The 19,176-nt window shown below is 45.5% G+C and overlaps 1 protein-coding gene across 16 annotated transcripts in view; it reads right to left on the minus strand.

The window, feature by feature from the left end:
- Positions 1-19,176, minus strand: part of EVC (EvC ciliary complex subunit 1) — a 117,597-nt gene that overhangs the window by 87,343 nt on the left and 11,078 nt on the right. For all 16 annotated transcript variants that reach the window (XM_063723307.1, XM_063723309.1, XM_063723313.1 and 13 more), the window contains exons 3-6: positions 14,031-14,114; positions 11,786-12,018; positions 10,010-10,094; positions 1,532-1,630 (exon numbers count right to left, since the gene is read on the minus strand). In XM_063723307.1, coding sequence (XP_063579377.1) covers positions 1,532-1,630; positions 10,010-10,094; positions 11,786-12,018; positions 14,031-14,114 — 501 coding nt within the window. The remainder of the gene's footprint in view (positions 1-1,531; positions 1,631-10,009; positions 10,095-11,785; positions 12,019-14,030; positions 14,115-19,176) is intronic.

Below are 19,176 nucleotides of genomic sequence, written 5' to 3' on the forward strand. Positions count from 1 at the left end.
AATGACGGTGAGGATAAGGTGAGGTAGGAGACTGGCAGGACTTGTTTTCTGATCACAACCCTGCTGATCAAAACGGGATCTAGTCCAGACAGGATAAAGTGAAGAAACCGGCAGGAACCAGTGGATGGTGATGAAAGTGATCCCTTGCTGCCCTCATTGCTCATTAGCATAAGACACTCCCACCAGCACAACCACAGATTACAAATGTCATGTCAACAACCCAAAAGTTACCACCCCTTTCCATGGCAACAACCCAGAAGTTACTGTCCCCTTTTTAGAAAGTTCTAAATAACCTGTCCCTCAATTTGCAATGAACTGCCCTTTAATTTGCATGTAATTGAAAGCAGGTTTACACGAGTATAAATACAGTTGCCAAGCACCCATATGTTACCAAATCTGGGCACACTGCCTATGGGTTAGCCCTGCTCTGCAAGGAGTGGCACCATTCACTGAAACACTACTGTCTAACACCACTGGCTCTCCTTTGAATTCCTTCCTAGGTGAAGCCAAGTGCCCTCCCAGGCTAAACCCTATTCTGGAGCTTGCCTGCCCTGCAACATTGGTAGTGGTGATGGTAATGAGGATGGTAATGAGGATGGTGATGATGATTGTGGTGGTAATGAAGATGATGATGGTGGTGATGGTAGCAATGAGAACGCCAATAATTACAACAATGATAAAAATGATGCTCATGATGATGGTAATGAGGACATGAGGATGGTGATGGTGTTGGTGATGATAGTGGTCATGAGGATGATGATGATGGTGGTAAAGACAAAGAATGATGATGTCAGTGGTGACAATAGCAAAGATGATGGTGGTTATGGTGATGACAACAATGACATGATGAAGAAGAGAACTGTGATGGTAGTGGTGGTGATGCTGGTACAAAATAAAAATGGTGGTGATAATGAGGATGATGATGATTTTGGTGGTGGTTGTGATAATGAGGATGATAGCAGTCATCACATATTCACAGCCAACTGTGACGTTGCAAGGTGTATCATACACATCTCTCTTATCCTTTCTGCACTCTCGCAGAACAGGAATTGTCTCTCTACACAAAAAGGAAACTAGGATTCTGAGAGCTTGTAAAAGATAAAGCCAGGATACCAACCTCAACCAGTCTGACTCCAAGCCCTGACTCTTTGCTGCACATGAAACAAAATAAACTTTCCATAAAAGACTGAGAATAGAATACAAAGTAGTATAAATAGCTATAACCAATAAACAAATTATGTCTTTAAAAATATCCCAAATGTGTGCAGAAAAAAACATTAACAGTGACCGTCCTTGAGTAGTAGATATGACCAATATTATTCTCTTTGCTATAAATAGTATTCCAAATTTTAATACACTTTTTAAATATTTGTATACATACTTTTATATTTCACTATACTGTGTTAAAAAGTATATATTGTAATAAGCTATTTTATACATGAAAGAAAAAATACTTTTGCATCATAAGTTGTATATATTATAATAAACTATTTTTAAGTTACCTTGAAACGTAGGTTGAAGACTTACTTACATTTTCTTGTTTTGAAAGGATCTTCTGGTATAATTCATCATCTGACTTCTTTTTAGGAAGAAGGTCAAGGAGGCATATTTTAAAAATCTGAATAAACATCTATTGCCAAGAAAGGAAAGATAACAAAAGAAAAGTTTAATCAATGGTATTTTTGTCTTTTGCTTTCTGTTTTCTCTTCTCCCTCCCTCCCCCCGCTGCCTCTCTCCTTCTTTTCTTCTCTTTCACTCTCTCTTCACGTATATTTTTTGCTGAAGGAAAGGACCTCAGATTATAAATCATGACAATAACCCATAATGCATTACATTTTCATGAAGCTTCCTTAAAAAGCTTCATTTCTTCCTCATGCATGTATTCAACAAATATTAGGTGCTTACTCTGTGCAAGGCCCTCCACATCCCCCATTCAGTTTAGGTTGAGGTTCGTCATTGTTATTGTTTATTGATGTCCAATTGCTCCAGTACCATTTATTGAAGAAAATATAAAAAGCAAAGGAGGGTTTGCTTCTTTGAAGAAAGAATCAGCGGGATAGTTGTATGGAACTGGAAATGCAAAGTTATCCATGTCAGTCTCCTGTTTCAATGGATGGAGATGTCCTTTAAACCAGGAAGAACCCTCCCATAAGTGGGGATACCCAGGAAGTACAGAGGGGGCTGTATCCGCAATTTGTTCATCTATTCACCCTTGTAAGACATCTGGATTATTTCCAGTTTGGGGCTATTATGAACAATGCTGCTGTGAACATTTGTGTGAACGTAAATCCTCATTTCTCTGAGATAAATGCCCACAAATGCAATTGCTAGGTCTTCTGGTAATTGCAAGTTAAGTTTGATAAGAAATTGCCAAAACGTTTTCCAGTATGGCCGTAGGTACCATTTTATATTTCCATCAGCAATGTATGAGTGATCCAGTTTCTCCACATCTTTGCCAGAATTTGGTGGTGTCACTATTTTTTATTTTAGCCATTTTAACAAGTGTGTGGTGATATCTTATTGTGAGTTCAACTTGGATTTTCATTCTGGCTTAATGACATTGAACACCTTTTTATGTGTTTACTTACCATCTATGTATCCTTTTTGGTGAAATATCTGTTCACGTCTTTCCCATTTTCTAACTGGATTGCTTCCTGTCTTCAGCTGAGTTTGGAAATTTCCTTATCTGGTCTAGGTACTAGTCCTTTGGTGGACATCTGTTTTGCAAACGTTTTCTCTCACTCTGTAGCTTGTCTTCTCATCTTCTTAACGAGGTCTTTTGCAAAGCAAAAGTTTTTAATTTTGATGAATTCCAGTTAATTTTTCCTTTTATGTGTCATGCTTTTGGTGTCAAGTCTAAAAACTCTTTGCCTAGGTCTAAATCCTGGAGAATTTCTCTTATATTCTTTTTCTTTCTTTCCTTTTGTTTTTTTTTTTTTTTGAGATGGAGTATCACTCTGTCGCCCAGGCTGGAGTACAGTGGTACAATCTTGGCTCACTGCAACCTTCACCTCCCGGGTTCAAGCAATTCTCCTGCCTCAGCCTCCCAAGTAGCTGGGATTACAAGCATGTGCCACCACACCTGGCTAATTTTTGTATTTTTAGTAGAGATAGGGTTTCACCATGTTGGCCAGGCTGGTCTTGAACTCCTGACCTCAAGTGATCCACCCACCTCAGCCTCCCAGAGTGCTGGGATTATAGGCATGAGCCAACCATGCCTGGCAATATTTTTTCTAAAAGATTTATAGTTTATTGTTTACATTTAAGAATGTGATCCCTTTTAATTTTTGTATAAGGTGTGAAGTTTAGGTTGAGGTTCTTTTGTCATTGTTATTGTTTATGGATGTCCAATTGCTCCAGTACCATTTATTGAAAAGCTTATCATTCCTCCATTGAAGTGCTTTTGCCTCTTCGTCAAAGGTCACTTAGATATAATAAGGCATTTTCTTTTTCTTTTGTGAACCGGTAAGGCTTTTTGTTTTTGTTTTTTTTTTTTTGAGATGGGGTTTCTCTGTGTTGCCCAGGCTGGTCTCGAACTCCTGAACTCATGCAACCTGCCTGCCTCTGCCTCCCAAAGTGCTGGGATTATAGGCATGAGCCACTGCATCCTGCCTGGTAAGGCATTTTTAAATGCAGGGGTTAGCAAACTTTTTCAGTAAAGGCAAATATTTTTCTGGCTTTGCAGGCCATATGATCTCTTTTCCAACTACTCAGTTCTGCGGTTGTGGCATATGCCACACAGGCATACAGGCAATATGGAAAAGAAGGACGTGGCCAGATTTGGCTCAAGGGCCACAGTTTTTGATCCTTCTTTTAATGGATTAAGGCTTGTTAATCACTCTTCTGGGCCAGCCTAATGTATGTATTATATATACTATCACTTGGTCTCCACGACATGCGGCGAGGTTGGTACCATCTTTCCCATTTTACAGATGAGAAAATGCCCAGCAACTTGCAGGGGCCACTTGCCTCCTGCCACACAGCCACGTGCGACAGAGCTGAGATTTGAACCCAGAACTCTGCCCACCAACCTTCATTATATTTGCCAATGACAATGAGCTCTAAGGAGAAAGTGGTGTCCTGGCTTTCTACCCACTGAAGATGGATATGGTATAAGATATAATAACATTATTTTTGCAAGATGTTAGTTTTGAGTGTAGTTTCTTCCTGACCCAAATGAATCAGTAATGTTTATAGCTCTCATCCTCTCCCTTTCCACAGTGCCAACTTTGAGATAGTTATAGACTCAAATGAAGGTACAAAAATAATACAAGCATACCATGGAGATATTGTAGGGTTGATTTCAAGACACCTCAGTAAGGTGAATATCACGATAAAGCAAGTCACACACATTTTTTGGTTTTCTAGTGCATATAAAAGCTATGTTTACACTATACTGTAGTCTAAGTGTACAATAGCAGTATGTCTAAAAAAGTACATACCTTAATTTTAAAAATACCTTCTTCCTAAAAAATGCTAATGTTCATCTGAGCCCAAGATGATTATTTAAAAAAAATTGTTGGGCTGGGTGCGGTGGCTCACACCTGTAATCCCAGCACTTTGGGAGGCAGAGGCAGGCGGATCACGAGGTCAAGAGACTGAGACCCATCCTGGCCAACATGGTGAAACCCCGTCTCTACTAAAAATGCAAAAATTGTCTGGGCATGGTGGTGCACGCCTGTGGTCCCAGCTGCTCGGGAGGCTGAGGCGGGAGAATCGCTTGAACCTGGGAGGCGGAGGTAGCAGTGAGTTGAGATCTCCGTCTCCAAAAAAAAAAAAAAAAAAAAAAAAAGTTGCAATCTTTTAGCTGGTGGAGGGTCTTGTCTCAATGTTGATGGCTGCTGACTTATGAGGGTAGTGGTTGCTGAAGGTTAGGGTGGGTGTGGCAGTTTCTTAAAATAAGACCACTCTGAAGTTGGTCACATCAGCTGACTCTTCCTTTCACAAAAGATTTCTCTGCAGCGTGCCATGCTATTCGATAGCAATTTGCTCACAGTAAAACTTTAAAACTTGGAGTCAATCCTCTCAAACCCTGCAGCTTATTTACCAAATAAGTTTACATAATATTCTAAATCGTTTTTGTCAGTTCAACAATGTTCACAGCATCTTCACCAGAAGCAGATTCCTTCTCTAGAAACCATTTTCATTGCTCATCCATCAGAAGCAGCTCCTCATCCATTCATGTTTCATCATGAGATTGCAGCAGCTCAGTCCCATCTTCAGGCTCCACTTCAGGCTCCACTTCTAATCCTAGTTTTCTTGCTATTTCCACGTTTCCAATGACGTCCTCCACTGAAGTTTTGAATCCCCTCAAAGTCACTCATGAAGATTGAAATCAACCTCTTCCAAACTCTTGTTAATGTTGATATTTTGACCTCTTCCTATGAATCATGAATATTCTCAATGGCATATAGAATGGTGAATCCTTTCCAGAAAGTTTTCAATTTACATTGTTCAAATCCTTCAGAGGAATCACCATGTATGGCAGTTACAGCCTTAGGAAATGTATTTCTTAAATAGTAAGACTTGAAAGTTGAAATTACTCTTTGATCAATGGGCTCAGAATGAATGTTGTGTTAGCAAGCAAGAAAATGACATTAACTTCCTTGTACATCTTCATCAGAGCTCTTGGGTGATGAGGGGTTTTGAAAATGACCAGTAACATTTTGAAAAGAATTTTGTTTACTGGGCAGTAGGTGTCAACAGTGGGCTTAAACCATGCTATAAACAGCTATGTTGTGATCCACGCTTTGTTGTTACATTTATAGAGCACAGGCAGAGTAGACTTAGCATAACCCTTAAGGGCCCTAGGATTTTCAGAGTGGTGCATGAGCACTGGCTTCAACTTAAAGTCATCTCCTGCATTAGCCCCTAGTGAGAGAGTCAGCCTGTTCTTTGAAGCTTTGAAGCCAGATATTGACTTCTCCTCTTTAGCTATGAAAGTCTTAGATGGCATCTTCTTCCATGACCATATCATGCTATTTCATCTGCATTGAAAATCTGTGGTTTAGTGCAGCCACCTTCCTCAATGATCTTCTGGGTAACTTGCTGAAGCTTCTCCATCAGCACTTGCTGCTGCTTCACCTTGCACTTTTATTTGTTCTGGAGACAGCTTCTTTCTTTTACCTCTCTACCTCTTTCTTTAAACCTCATGCTCCGCTAGCTTCAAATTTTTCTTCTGCAGCTTCCTCACCTCTCTCAGCATTCACAGAATTGAAGAGAGTTAGGTTCTTGCTCTGGATTAGGCTTTGGCTTAAGGGGATGTTGTGTCTGGTTTGATCTTCTATGCAGACAACTCAGACTTTCTCCATATCAGCAATAAGGCTATTTTGCTTTCTTATCATTCATGTGTTCACTGGAGTAGTACTTTTAATTTCTTTCAAGAACTTTTTCTTTGCATTCACAACTTAGCTGTGTGGTATAAGAAGCCCAGCTTTTGGCCTATCTCAGCTTTCAACCTGCCTTCCTCACTATGCTTCACAATTCCTAACTTTTGACTTAAAAGTGAGAGACACACGACTCTCTTTCACTCAAACACCTAGAGGCCATTGCAGCGTTACTAACTGGCCTAATTTCAATATTACTGTGTCTCAGAGAATAGGGAGGCCCAAGCAGAGGGAATGGCCAGTTGATGGAGCAGTCAGAACACATAGAACATTTATTAATTAAGTTCGTTGTCTCATACAGGTGCAGTTTGTGGTGTCCCCCAAACAATTACAATCATAACGTCAAAAGTCACTGATAACAGATCACCGTAACACAATAATCGTGCAAAAGTTTGAAATATTGCAAGAATTATCAAAATATCACACAAAGACATGAAGTGAGCATGTGCTGTTGGAAAAATGGAGGCAACAGACTTGCTGGATGCAGAGTTGCCAAAACCCTTCAATTTGTAAAAAAAAAAAAAAAAAAAAATGCAGCATCTCTGAAGCACAATTAAGTGAAACGCAATAATGCCAGGTGTGCCTGCACAAAGTGCTGTGTGCTCCTCCCCCGGGGTGGTTCTGATGTCACCACGGTGCAGTATCAGAACTGGGAAATTGCCATTGGTTGAATACTGTTGTCTACAGACCTTATTCAGTTTTTACCCATCTTTATGCACATTTACGTGTGTGCGTGTGTGTGTGTGTGTAGTTCTATGCAATTTTATCCCATGTATAGATTCACATAAGTGCAGCCACAATCAAAGTAATATTCCAGCACCATGAGAACCCCCTAGTGCTGGTGTTCCCCTTTATTTAATCTTCCTCCATGCCCCCAATCTGTTCTCATCCTGGCCACTCTGTTTATAGAGGTTACGCTCCAGCTTCTCCTGCCTCTTGGACAAGCCCAGAGCCAGTTTCTTCCTCCTCAGGGCCAGCCAGGGAGCTCCAAGCTTCTGGGATGCATGACGGTCTCATGTGGTCTGAATAACTTCTGAACCCCAGCTCATCTCTACCAGGGAAACAGAGTATTTAGGTCTCCAGGCAGCACAGCTCCCAGCGGCTCACCAGGTTCTTGCAGTCCCAGCACGTGACGATACAGTTGTGCTCCCCAGAGCAGGAAGGACCGTACTGGGAAGCAGCTCTCTCAGGGCGGTGCCAATCACACGTGCAACACATTTCTCCTGAGCACCTTTGACGAGCAGGGTGCAGGGCTACACCTGGGCACGCACGGGCCTTTCACTCACACAGACCTTGTCCAGGTCTGATTCTGCCATCACCAGCTGTGTGACTTTGGGCAAGTGACTTAACCTCTCCGAGCCTCAGGTTCCTTGTTAGTGAAGTGGCATGTAAAGCTTCAAAGAAGTAAAAGATTTAAAGCACTGAACCTACCAGAGTGTACGTGCAGAATAATCGCTGCTGTGACCATGCCAGCCACACAGCTGTGACATGGAGCCTAGAGTTCTACCCACAGAACCCTCTCAAAGCGGGGCAGCTTGTCTTCCCAGTAACACCATATAGCAATAGCTGAAAGGATATTTTCTTTAAGCCTTTCCTAAAGTGGCCCAGAGAGGTGAAGCAACTTACCCAAAGTCACACAGCTCCTAGTTGTCAAAGGGTGGACTAGAGTCCAGTTTCTGTCCCTTAATCCAGTGCTCCTGGAACTTCCCTGGGTTTCCGCCCACAAGACTCCCCGCAGGGAAGACTGACCATCTCCCCAGCTCTGCACTCCCTCAGGTGCCCCCTTCACACTCGCATGATGCTTTGTCACAGGCCTTTGCCATGCTGCCTGCCACTGTTTATTTTGTGACATCTGTTTACTGCCCTCCCCACTGCCCCAGAGAGTGGGCTCCACAAAGGCAGAGGCTGCCCCTGGTGTCTGACACCGTGCCACACCCCCGTGCTGGATGGTGAGTGATGCTGAACGCTCCCTCCAGGACTGCAAGCTGCTCCCTGTGGGCACTCGCTGGCTGTGGGGCGAGGCCAGCCAGGACTACTCTGCTCGCCAACTGGACAGGCTCTGAGCCAAGAAACAACTGGTCCTCCCAGGGAGCATGGAGCCTTGGAGAAAACAGCCAGGGCCAGGTGTAGCTCACTGAGGAAGGCTGCAGACACAGGCTGCCTGGTGGCCCCCATCCAGGGACCTCCACAGGGCTGGGGGTAGAGGGGGTGAAGGCCATGCTCTATTTCTTGAATTCTAGCATATTTACGGTTTCAAACATTGGCATCCGTTTACGAGGCCAGTCAGTCCTGCTCACACAGAGCCCAAGTTTCTTTCAGGCACATCCCCAGTGTGCTATTCTTGTTTTGTTTTTGTTTTTTGAGACAGGACCTCATTGTGTCGCCCAGGTTGGAGTGCAGTGGTGTGATCACAGTTCACTGCAGCCTCCATCTCCTGGACTCAAGTGTTCCTCTCACCTCAGTCTCCTGAGTAGCTGGGACAATAGGCACGCACCACTGCAGCAGGCTAAGTGTTTTTTGTTTGTTTGTTTGTTTTTGTTTTTGGTAGACATAGGGTTTTGCCATGTTGTCCAGGCTGGTCTCAAATTCCTGAGCTTAAGCAATCCTCCCACCTCAGCCTCCCAAAGCTGAGATTACAGTCATGAGCCGCCTGGCCTCCAACGTGACATTCTTGCCCTTCTCCAGTTTATAAGAGTGCCCTGTAGACATATCTGTGTGTCTGACCACCTCTGTTCCTAGCTCTCCTCTTTCTCTCATCTGCCTTCTCTCTGTTGGGTCTCATCCCTCATTCAGTAATTCAGAGAATGTGCCTTATGGAGAAATAACAGTTTTTTTAACCCCTGTGGTCTTGATGCCTGACTAAACCCACCAGGGTTCTGCAGCTACTGTGGGACTCGTCTGTCTGGCTTCCCAAAGCTCAGGTCCACGGTTGATTCAATCAGAGGCCAGGTGCATCTGGCAGAGACTAATGTTGTTTTCCCCACATCCACAGTTCTGAGTTCTTGTTCATTCAGTCAAGAGAACACATGGCCCCATAAAAAGGTACTGAACTTCTCATCTCAGCGCCACTCCCGCAGCTTTATAACTTTGGGTTAAGTCCTCTGCCCTGTGCCTCAGTTTTCTCACCTGCAGAGTGGACATGATAATGACACCCGCCCCTCTGGGTTGTGCTGAGGTTTAAGTGTAATACTCCTGGGACCTAGTACATAGCAAGACTCAAGAAAATTCATGTTCATAAACAGTCTTACCTTTTTTATTCCTTTAAAAATATTGTTATATTTTTAAATATAACAATATTTTATTCCTTTAAAAATATTGTTCTCTTTTAAATATCTCTTATCTCTATCTCCAGCAGGAGGTGTACCCCGGGAGGAGGCACTCATCTTTCTGCCGAGGCCCCTACAGCTCTGGTTAAAGTCAAGTCCATGCCCCACCAACAGGCGTGACGTGCTTTTCCATTTTGTGGCTGGATGCCTGACAGTGCCGCTTTCCCCCACCTCACAGTGGCTCTGTTTCCACTGATGTCTGCCTCTCAAGGGTCTCTGGGTCTCACTGCACCCAGAGGCCTTGTCTCCCAGCTCCCATCCCCATGAAAAGGAGGGAATGCGAACATCTCCACCTACCATATGCTTTTCCTGCCTCAGTGCCGTGTCCAAATGCAGCAGGTCTTTTAAGTGAAGGCTGTAGATACACAGGTCGACGTCTACACTGCAAAATAAAATGAGAATCGGAAAAGACTTTCAGGGTATCAGAAATGAAGAGTAAGAATATTGGCACGTCCCTAATCAGTACAAGCCACAGCACACCCTGCCTCAAATTCTCATTCTGCAGCATGCTGAGGTCCTTACACTCACTCCAGGTTTATAAGAAGGGATCAAATGAGCTGATTGAAACCCACTAATGGCGAGAGGAGAACAGTTGGTGTCAGAGACATAGCTGCCTGGGACTTCCAAGAGAAAACCAATGGAGAGAGGGAAGGGAGAGAAACAAAAATGATGTTTCCTCCTTTGAGTATTTTCTAAAAAAAAATTTATTTACTTATCTTTTTAGAAATAGGGTTTTGCTCTGTCTCCCAGGCTGGAGTGCAGTGGTACAATCACAGCTTACTGCAGCCTCCACCTCCCCGGCTCAAGCAATCCTCCCACCTCAGCCTCCCGTGTAGCTAGGACTACAGGCGTGCACCACCATACCTGGTTGATTTTTGTATTTTATTTTAGAGAGGGGTCTCACTATGTTGCCTAGGCTGGTCTTAAACTCCTGAGTTCAAGCAATCCACCCACCTTGGCCTCCCAAATGTTGGGATTACAGGCATGAGTCATGGTGCCCAACCTCAAGCATTTTCATGTCTATCATCACATGTCATCTTTCCTCGGTGCCTTAGCAGAGACATTCTCATGCCCATTTTACAGATGCAGAAACTGACTCAGGGAAGGGAGAATCAGAGAAATCAAGCGACCATCATAGGGTCAACGGGGGCAGATACATGGCAGAGTGTAAAAGTCTTTGACCTTTTTTCCCTCATAGGCAAATGCATTTTAAATGATGACTCTCCCACCCAAACCGTTTCAAATCCTCTAAGTCCCAAATGCTGAAAGAAAGCCGTTCTAAGCCAGGGCTGGCCAGTCCAAGAAGGCCCCTCTTCAATGAAGTCCCTTCTGCCTGGGCCACTTTCAGGCTCAAGGCGCTGAGCCCAGTCTTTTTGCAGCAGCCCTGAGCAGAGGCTGTGCCCTGGATCATCCTACCACTTGGATTCAATGGAATTTTGGAGCAGAGAGAGGCCTGAGGCCTGGTGTGTGAACCTGCCAGACTGAGTTTCTTAAGCCCCTACCACGTGTGGAGCCCTGCTCTGGGTTGGGTCAAACCCGGCTCCGTCACTCACCGCTGTGTGACCAGCAAGTCACGCAGCCTCTCTGTGTTTCCCTTTATTCTTTGTGAACTGGAGGAAATGACAGTACCAACTTCATAGGGGTGTTAAGAGGAATTCATTCATTCATTCATTAATACTTATTGATTGCTGAACTTGTCCCAGGCTCCCCCTCACCGGGCAAAATCCTCATGAAATCATTAATCCCTGTAAAGTGCTCAGCACTCTGCCCAGTACTCAGAAGTACCCACTTAATCAACTTCGCCAGTGGCTGGGAGCATGCCAGTGATTAAATGAGGCCTCCTTGTCATCTCCCCGGGGCTCAGGCCTGACTCCATAACCCCAGTGTTGGGCAATACAGCACAGGAAATGACAAATGCATCTGGGGCTCTGACGGTGACGCTGGGTCGCTGTGTGTCCCTGGCAGAGTCACTGAACCTCTCTGGGCCTCTGTTTCCTCCTCTGACAACGATGTGACCCCCGGCCCACTCCAAAAGGACTGGAAGCCTCATCCTCCATTGTCCCCTCTCCTTACCTCTCGCAGGCCAGCACCTCAGGGAAGGCATTCACCCGGAGGAAGGTGCGGCTAAGAAACCTGTCATCGCTAGTGGCCGAGTGGACGCTGGATGAGGAGCTGCAGTCGTCCTTCTCACCCTGGCTCAGGCTCCCCAGGCTGCTGGAAGGAGAGGCCTCTACTGGCTGGTGTGGCAAAACAGCCTGCTTTAAGTTTTCATGCAGAGATGGGTTGGAGGAGCCATCGGCCAGGGGCTGGGGTGGCAGTAGGAGAGTCACACTCAGTCCATGTGATGCCGCAGGGATTTGATCTAGTATTCATAATTCTACCAGTGATTCACGCTAGCTGCTCACAGGAAGGTCTGCCTGGAGGAGACTGGCCAGGGTGCCAGCAGACACCACAGAGCTTCCGTCCCAGGTTCTGCCACACCGACATCCCAGAGGCCCGAATCACAGTTCACTTGTCCTCACAAGGTCAGCCCCTCTGCACCAGGCTCCTTCCCCTAAACTGCCAACCTGGATCTTTGCCCTGGACACCCAGCGCACGCTCCTCCCAGCTGCCAACTCTGACCTCCTCCATAGCCACAGCTTGCCCTGACTCAGTTCTCTCCCTGCTGTCTGACCCCCTGGCCTGCTCCCTTCACGAATCTTGCCAACCACCTGTCCTTCACCTGGACAGAGCAGGAGTCACCCTCCTGCCCTCTGCCCACCGACAGGCTCCACACTCCTAATCAAGAAGCTGGAGTACCATGCACACCAGGCCCACAGGTCACAGCCTGGGGCCTGGCACGGCTAGAGGGCCCAGCAAATGTCAGCCTCCACCTCTGGCTGCCCGAGCCACAATGAAGTGGCTCTGGCTTAGACGCTCCTGGTCACTTCATAATTCTGGGCCTTTCCAGACTTTGGTCCCCCTACCTGAAACACCCCCATTTGTTGTTTGCTAGGCAGAAGCGTCCCTTCCTCCAGGCGTAGATCTTGGACCCCATATTGGCTCCACAGGTCCCTGGGCGTCTGCCTCTTGCCTATTTCATCATGCACTGTTCTGCATTCTCCGTGTATTCCAATCCACCCAGGCAGTGAGGGCCTCCAGGGTGGGGCTGACGCTCTGCTGACTACGGCGTGATGCCCAGGGCCCACGCGGGGCCTACCCAGAGGATGGAGAAATGCCCTTCATCCACCCACCCGTCCCGCCCTTCAACCAGGTGAAGGACGTGGTTCCCAATGTGGGTTCCAGGGAACAGTTCCATGAGCCAGTTACTGCTCACCACAAAGGTTCCATGGAAAAATTAGTTCGGGAAAGCCTGTGTTAAACAAGGTGAAATATTCCTTTGGTGCAGGAATTCTCAGAACCTCCAACAGGCTTTGGCTGTCTTCAAAATCAAATAATAATTGAAAGATCCTAACATGCTCTGAGTGCTTAGATATTGTGCACTGTTCTGAGCCCTTATGTATGTTATCCTGTGTAACACCCAAAACAACTGGGCGAGGCAGGAGCACCATCATCCCCATTTCACAGATAAAGAGACTGAGGCAGGAGAAGTCAGGAAATGCTACATAGTGAATGGCTGAGATGGGGTTAGGACTGAGTTGCTGTGACTCCAGAGCTCGTCATCCTGACCACCAAGAAGGCAAGCCACATTTTCCCAAACTTATTTCACTAGGAAACTTTTTTGCACAAAGCACCTCCCAGGCTGAGGGCTCCTGGAGGAGCTATGGAAGGTGTAATCATAGCCAGGTATTAGGGTCTGACTCTGGCTCTGCCTCTTCCTGTCATGTGACCTCAGGTCACTCACCTCTCTGGGCCTCAGTTTCCTTACGTGTGGAGACATTATTTACCTGATAGGCATAACACCAACTTGAAATGCCTAATGCATGACAAATACTTAGCACGACACTGGCCCTGTGCACATAAGTGTTCAGTAAGTGCCAGCTGCTGCCATTAGTCCAGGGCTCTGTGAATGAGGATTAGCACTCAGAACTGAGTCGGTATCAGTGTTTCTATTAGTGTTTAAAAGGCAGAGAGGGAGCTGTCCTACTGTGCTGTCACCTCGTGTCCCTGGGGATACAAGGAACCATGGAACTTCCTTACCGTGGTTACCATGGGCATGTCCTGTTCCTGAGCCTCAAAACTACCCCTACTAAAACGACATGCCATAAAACCCTCAAACAAGACCAAACATCACACAGTTAATCCCCCCACTTTCCTCCCAATCTCTGGCACATGACGGAAGTAACTGGCTTTCTACGATGGAGCTCAGGACTCTCACCCGGAACTTCTGATTGATGGGGTAGATGACTTTGGCCTTCAGGGCGAATGCTGTGATATTGCTGTTGGAAGGCGGCTCACATTCCTGGGAGAGAAAGACACAAACAGCATGGGAAACTTTCTGTAAAATGAAGGATAAGTTGTCAAGTTTTTCCAAAATGCCTCATCCCATTTGTAATAGCAGCCTCAGAAAGAGACCATGATAGGCACATTTAGATTCATATTAGCTCTTCCTTGCCAGAAGGAAAATGGATGGATGGGTGGACAAACAGATAGATGGACAGATGGATGGATGGGTGACTGAATGGGTGGGTGGGCAGATGGATAGACGGGTGGATGGATGGATAGGTAGACAGATGAATAGATGGGTGGTTGGATGGAAGGATGGACAGACGGATGGGTGAATGAAAAGGTGGAGAGATAGATGGGTGGATGAAAAAATAGATGGGCATATGGACAGATGGATGAACAGACAAATGCTATCAAAAGAGAATGGCACAATGTTCATTTAATTACAATTCTTCAGCTTTGGAAGAAATAAGGATTTGAATAACTTCAGACTGATTAACAAGATAGTCTCCTAAGGAATTAGAAAAAGCAAACACACAAAATAATTTTAGCATTGCCAGGGGTATAAGCACATGCAGTCATATTCACACAAGAGTTGAGATTAGACCCTTAAACAAAAGGAAGTGGTTGGGCAAGTCTTCTAACTTCTCTGAACCTCAGTCTTCCCAGATAGTAAACCAGCAGAGTATCTGCCCTTGAAGACCATATACACGAAGCACCCTGCTGAGTCGCTAGAAAAAAGAAGAAACTCATCAGTGAGCTGCTTTGCATAGTGGCACAACGCACCACTGTCAAATCCTGCTCAGGAATCACCTCCCCTGACTCATTAATAAGAAGCTGGATGGACTTATCCATGGCCTGCCGTATCTCCCCACATCCTCTGCATCTCTCTCCTGTTGGGTCATCCTCACCCCAGCCCTGCACTTTGTAAAGTCACTGCTGAATCAATGCTTTGGAAACAACCAGATAGTGAATGAAGATAAGCAGACAGGCAAGCCCAGAGCCTGGCGCTGCAGACCATGAGAAATCTCTACTGGGCAATTCTGAACACAGTGATGGAAGAAAACTGCATCTGAGTCAATCCCAGTGCTTCTCAACCACGTCTTGAATAGTGAGATCTATCACCAATGACCAATTTCCAATCACAAAGTTCACCTTGGAATAAGACATCTTATTGTGGGAAACACAGAAGGATTGAGCACTTGCTCCTAATTTGGGGTGTTGACACAGCCTCCACTGAGCCAGCACTGTGGCCTAGATACGTCTCCAGGAAGAGCTGCACTGTGATGCCCTGTGAGCAACACGGGAGGGACACTCCACACCAGGGGCTCCTGTTCTTGTTGTTTCTCTGTACCTTACAACTCACACGACTTGGGTGACAAGAATGGGGGAAGACTCTTCACATTACACCTTATACTAAATTAACTCAAGATGGATTAAAGACTTAAATTTAAACTCAAAACTATAAAAATCCTAGAAGAAAATCTAGGCAATATCATTCAAGACACAGGCACAGGCAAAGATTTCATGACAAAAACGCCAAAAGCAATCACAACAAAAGCAAAAACTGACAAATGTGATCTAATTAAAGAGCTTCTGCACAGCAAAAGAAACTATCATCAGAGTGAAAGACAATCTACAGAAGGGGAGAGCATTTTTACAATCTACCCATCTGACAAGGGTCTAATATCCAGAGTCTACAAGGAACTTAAACAAATTTACAACAACTCCATTAAAAAACAACCCCATGAAAAAGTAGGCAAAGGACATGAACAGACATTTCTCAAAAGAAAACATTCATGTGGCCAACAAACACATGAAAAACAGCTCAACATCCCTGATCATTAGAGACATGAAAATCAAAACCACAATGAGATACCATCTCACGCCAGTCAGAATGGCGATTATTAAAAAGTCAAGAAACAACAGATGCGGGTGAGGCTGTGGAGAAAAAGGAAAACTTTTACACTGTTGGTGGGAATGTAAATTAGTTCAACCATTGTGGAAGACAGTGTGGCGATTCCTCAAAGAGCTAGAAGCAGAAATGCCATTTGTCCCAGCAATCCCTTTAATGGGTATCTACCCAAAGGAATAGAAATCATTCTATTATAAAGATACATGCATGTGTATGTTCACTGCACTATTCACATTAGCGAAGAAATGGAATCAACTCAAAAGCCCATCCATGATAGACTGGATAAAGAAAATGTGGTATATATACAGTATGGAATGCTATGCCACCATAAAAAGGAACAAGATCATGTCCTTTGCAGGGGCATAGATGGAGCTGGAAGCCATTATCCTCGGCAAACTAACACAGGAACAGAAAACCAAATACCGCATGTTCTCACTTATAAGTAGAAGCTAGACAATGAGAACACATAGACACATTGGGTTGGGGGAACAAAACACACTGGGGCCTGTCATGGGCTAGGGGAGGGAGAGGATCAGGGAGAATAGCTAGTGCATGCTGGGCTTAACACCTAGGTGATGGGTTGATCTGTGCAGCAAACCACCATGGCACACGTTTACCTATGTTACAAACATGCACATCCTGCACATGTACCCAAGAACTTAAAATAAAAGTTGAAGAAAAGGTTTCAAGAAGTGAAAAAAAAAAACAAAAAACAGGGAAGACCACCAACATACGCTACCTCCCTAAGCTTCCAAGGACCCTGCCACAGAAGTCACTGTCTCCACTTCCAGACAGAGAAAATGAGTCGCACAGAGGTGAAGCAACGTGCCTAAGGCCACACAGCTAATCATCGCTAGAATCAGGATCTGAACTCAGCTTTACTGGCCCCAGGTCCGCCCTCTTTAGCCGATGCCATGCTGGCTTTGTCAACATGATGTGAATAAGAGCAAGAGTAAGTGCCATGAAGTTTAAAATGAAGTGGGGGTTCGTAGAGAAGGTCCCTGGGCTTGGCTTCACCATGTTCAGGAACCTACATCAGATACTGAGGCACCACACAATCCCACATCCCAAGTCCCCACATCCAACGGACCACCAATCCCATTAACTCAACCTCCTACATCTCTCTCGAATCTATGGCCCTGGCCTATGCCTCCAACATATTTACCCTGAAGGGCTGCAATCATTTCCTAACCAGCTCCTCATCCATGTTTTGAGGGTCTACCGTCTCCAGCCACCTTATGCATGTTTGCCCATTTAATTATCACACATCAGTCAGCTTGAGGAGGTGGGGACTATTATCATCATGCCCACCTATGGTGCTGCGAACTGAGGATCAGAGGTTAACACCTTCCAATTCATTCTCCCTGTGGAAATCGAATGATCTTTTAAACATGAATTTCCATCGAGGTGCCTCTTAAAACCCTTCCTGGCCTCCCTCTGACCTGAGGGTACAGAGCCTGGCCTGCTCTCAACCCCCTGCATTCCGGCCCACTTTCTGCTTGGAGTTTTGTCAGTGAACAAGGAATGGCAGGAAGATGGAAAAGGCTGAACTCAGGACTCATTTGCAGGGTCCATTGCAAAATGAAAATGGGGATTCTTATTTAATAATGATCAAGAATTTCAAGATAGTGACAACTGAGTCCACCGGCCAACAGTGGGCCTATCTGAGCATGGTCCCTGTGACCTCACAGGTCACACCCAGGACACCAGCCCTGGCTGACTGTCCGGGGGGAGACACAGTTGCTCAAGGGAAAGATACAAAAGCAAAAGGGCCCTGTGCATTTGTAAACTTCCTACAAACAGGGGAGAAAAGAAAGGACAAAGAAAAGGGTGACCACGAGAGAAAAGCAAAATCCCTGCTTCCCAGGAGTTGACCTTCAAGAAGGGAATACAAAACAAAAACCTAATTATGAAAAGGAAAGGGCCAGGTGCGATGGCTCACGCCTGTAATCCCAGCACTTTGGGAGGCCAAGGAGGGCAGATCGCGAGGTCAGGAGTTTGAGACCAGCCTGACCAACATGGTGAAACCCCGTCTCTACTAAAAAATACAAAAATTAGCTGAGTATGGTGGCACATGCCTGTAATCCCAGCTACTCAGGAGGCTGAGGCAGGAGGATCACTTGAATCCAGGAGGCGGAGGTTGCAGGGAGCCAAGATCGCACCACTGCACTCCAGACTGGACAACAGAGTGAGATTTCGTCTCAAAAAAAAAAAAGAAGGAAAGGATGTTGGTGCAGGGTCCATCCGAGACCTGTAGGCGCAGCACCTGGGGATAGAGGAGCCGAGAAATGGGCATCAGAAACACATCCCAGCTGGCAGGAAGGCGCAACCTGATCTGTCTACCTGCAGACTGCAACCCCTGCAGGGCCAGCCCAAGGACGGTCATGGTCTTTGCCAGGGGATGAAGGATGCAGGAGCATGTGACACCCGAAATCAGGGAAGGAGCGGGCTCTGCTACCTGAACAGGAGCTATTGCCTTTAGTTTTTTAAAGCTCTCCTCATTAAGGTCAGGTGTCCTCCAAATTCTGAGAGTCTCCCCAGCCGAAGCAATGCAATTATTTAGAAAATTGGTTGCAGTGAAATCTACAAGGTAAAACTTCCTCAGCTGGAGCAATGCAATTATTCAGAAAATTGGTTAAAGTATAATTGCAGGAAAGGAAAAGCCATTTCCATCACCAATATAAAGGGGTTCTTTTCAGAGAATGCATAAATGCATCCTTAAAGGCTCTACCCACTCTCCCTCCCTCCAAAGCAAAGGAGTGGGATGGAGAGACGGAGGCTGTGGAATAGCATGCCTCAGAGCCTTCTGGAATTTTCTGTTTGTTTTCGGCTGAGATGAGCTGTTCATTAAACAGAGGTCATCCAAGGCGTGGCAGGAACCACAAGGCCCTGGTTTTCTGTGCACTAGAGGACAAGAAAGTTACAGCTCAACCCACTGGGCCAAAGCAGCCCTGACCACATATTTTGACAAGCTCAGTCTGCAGAAAGCAAGAGCATTCTGACAAGCCAGTCACTGGAACAAGCAGATCTTTCACTTAACCCTTGGCAATTATTAGCTTGATAATGGGCATCTGCTAGTTGTAGCTGAATAGTGAACAAGTAAGACATTACTAGGCAGAAAAAAATAACCTTACAGCAGGGTAGAAAGACTTAGGCCCCCCTG

Source organism: Pongo abelii, chromosome 3 (genome assembly GCF_028885655.2).
Source record: "Pongo abelii isolate AG06213 chromosome 3, NHGRI_mPonAbe1-v2.0_pri, whole genome shotgun sequence".
Taxonomy (NCBI): domain Eukaryota; kingdom Metazoa; phylum Chordata; class Mammalia; order Primates; family Hominidae; genus Pongo; species Pongo abelii.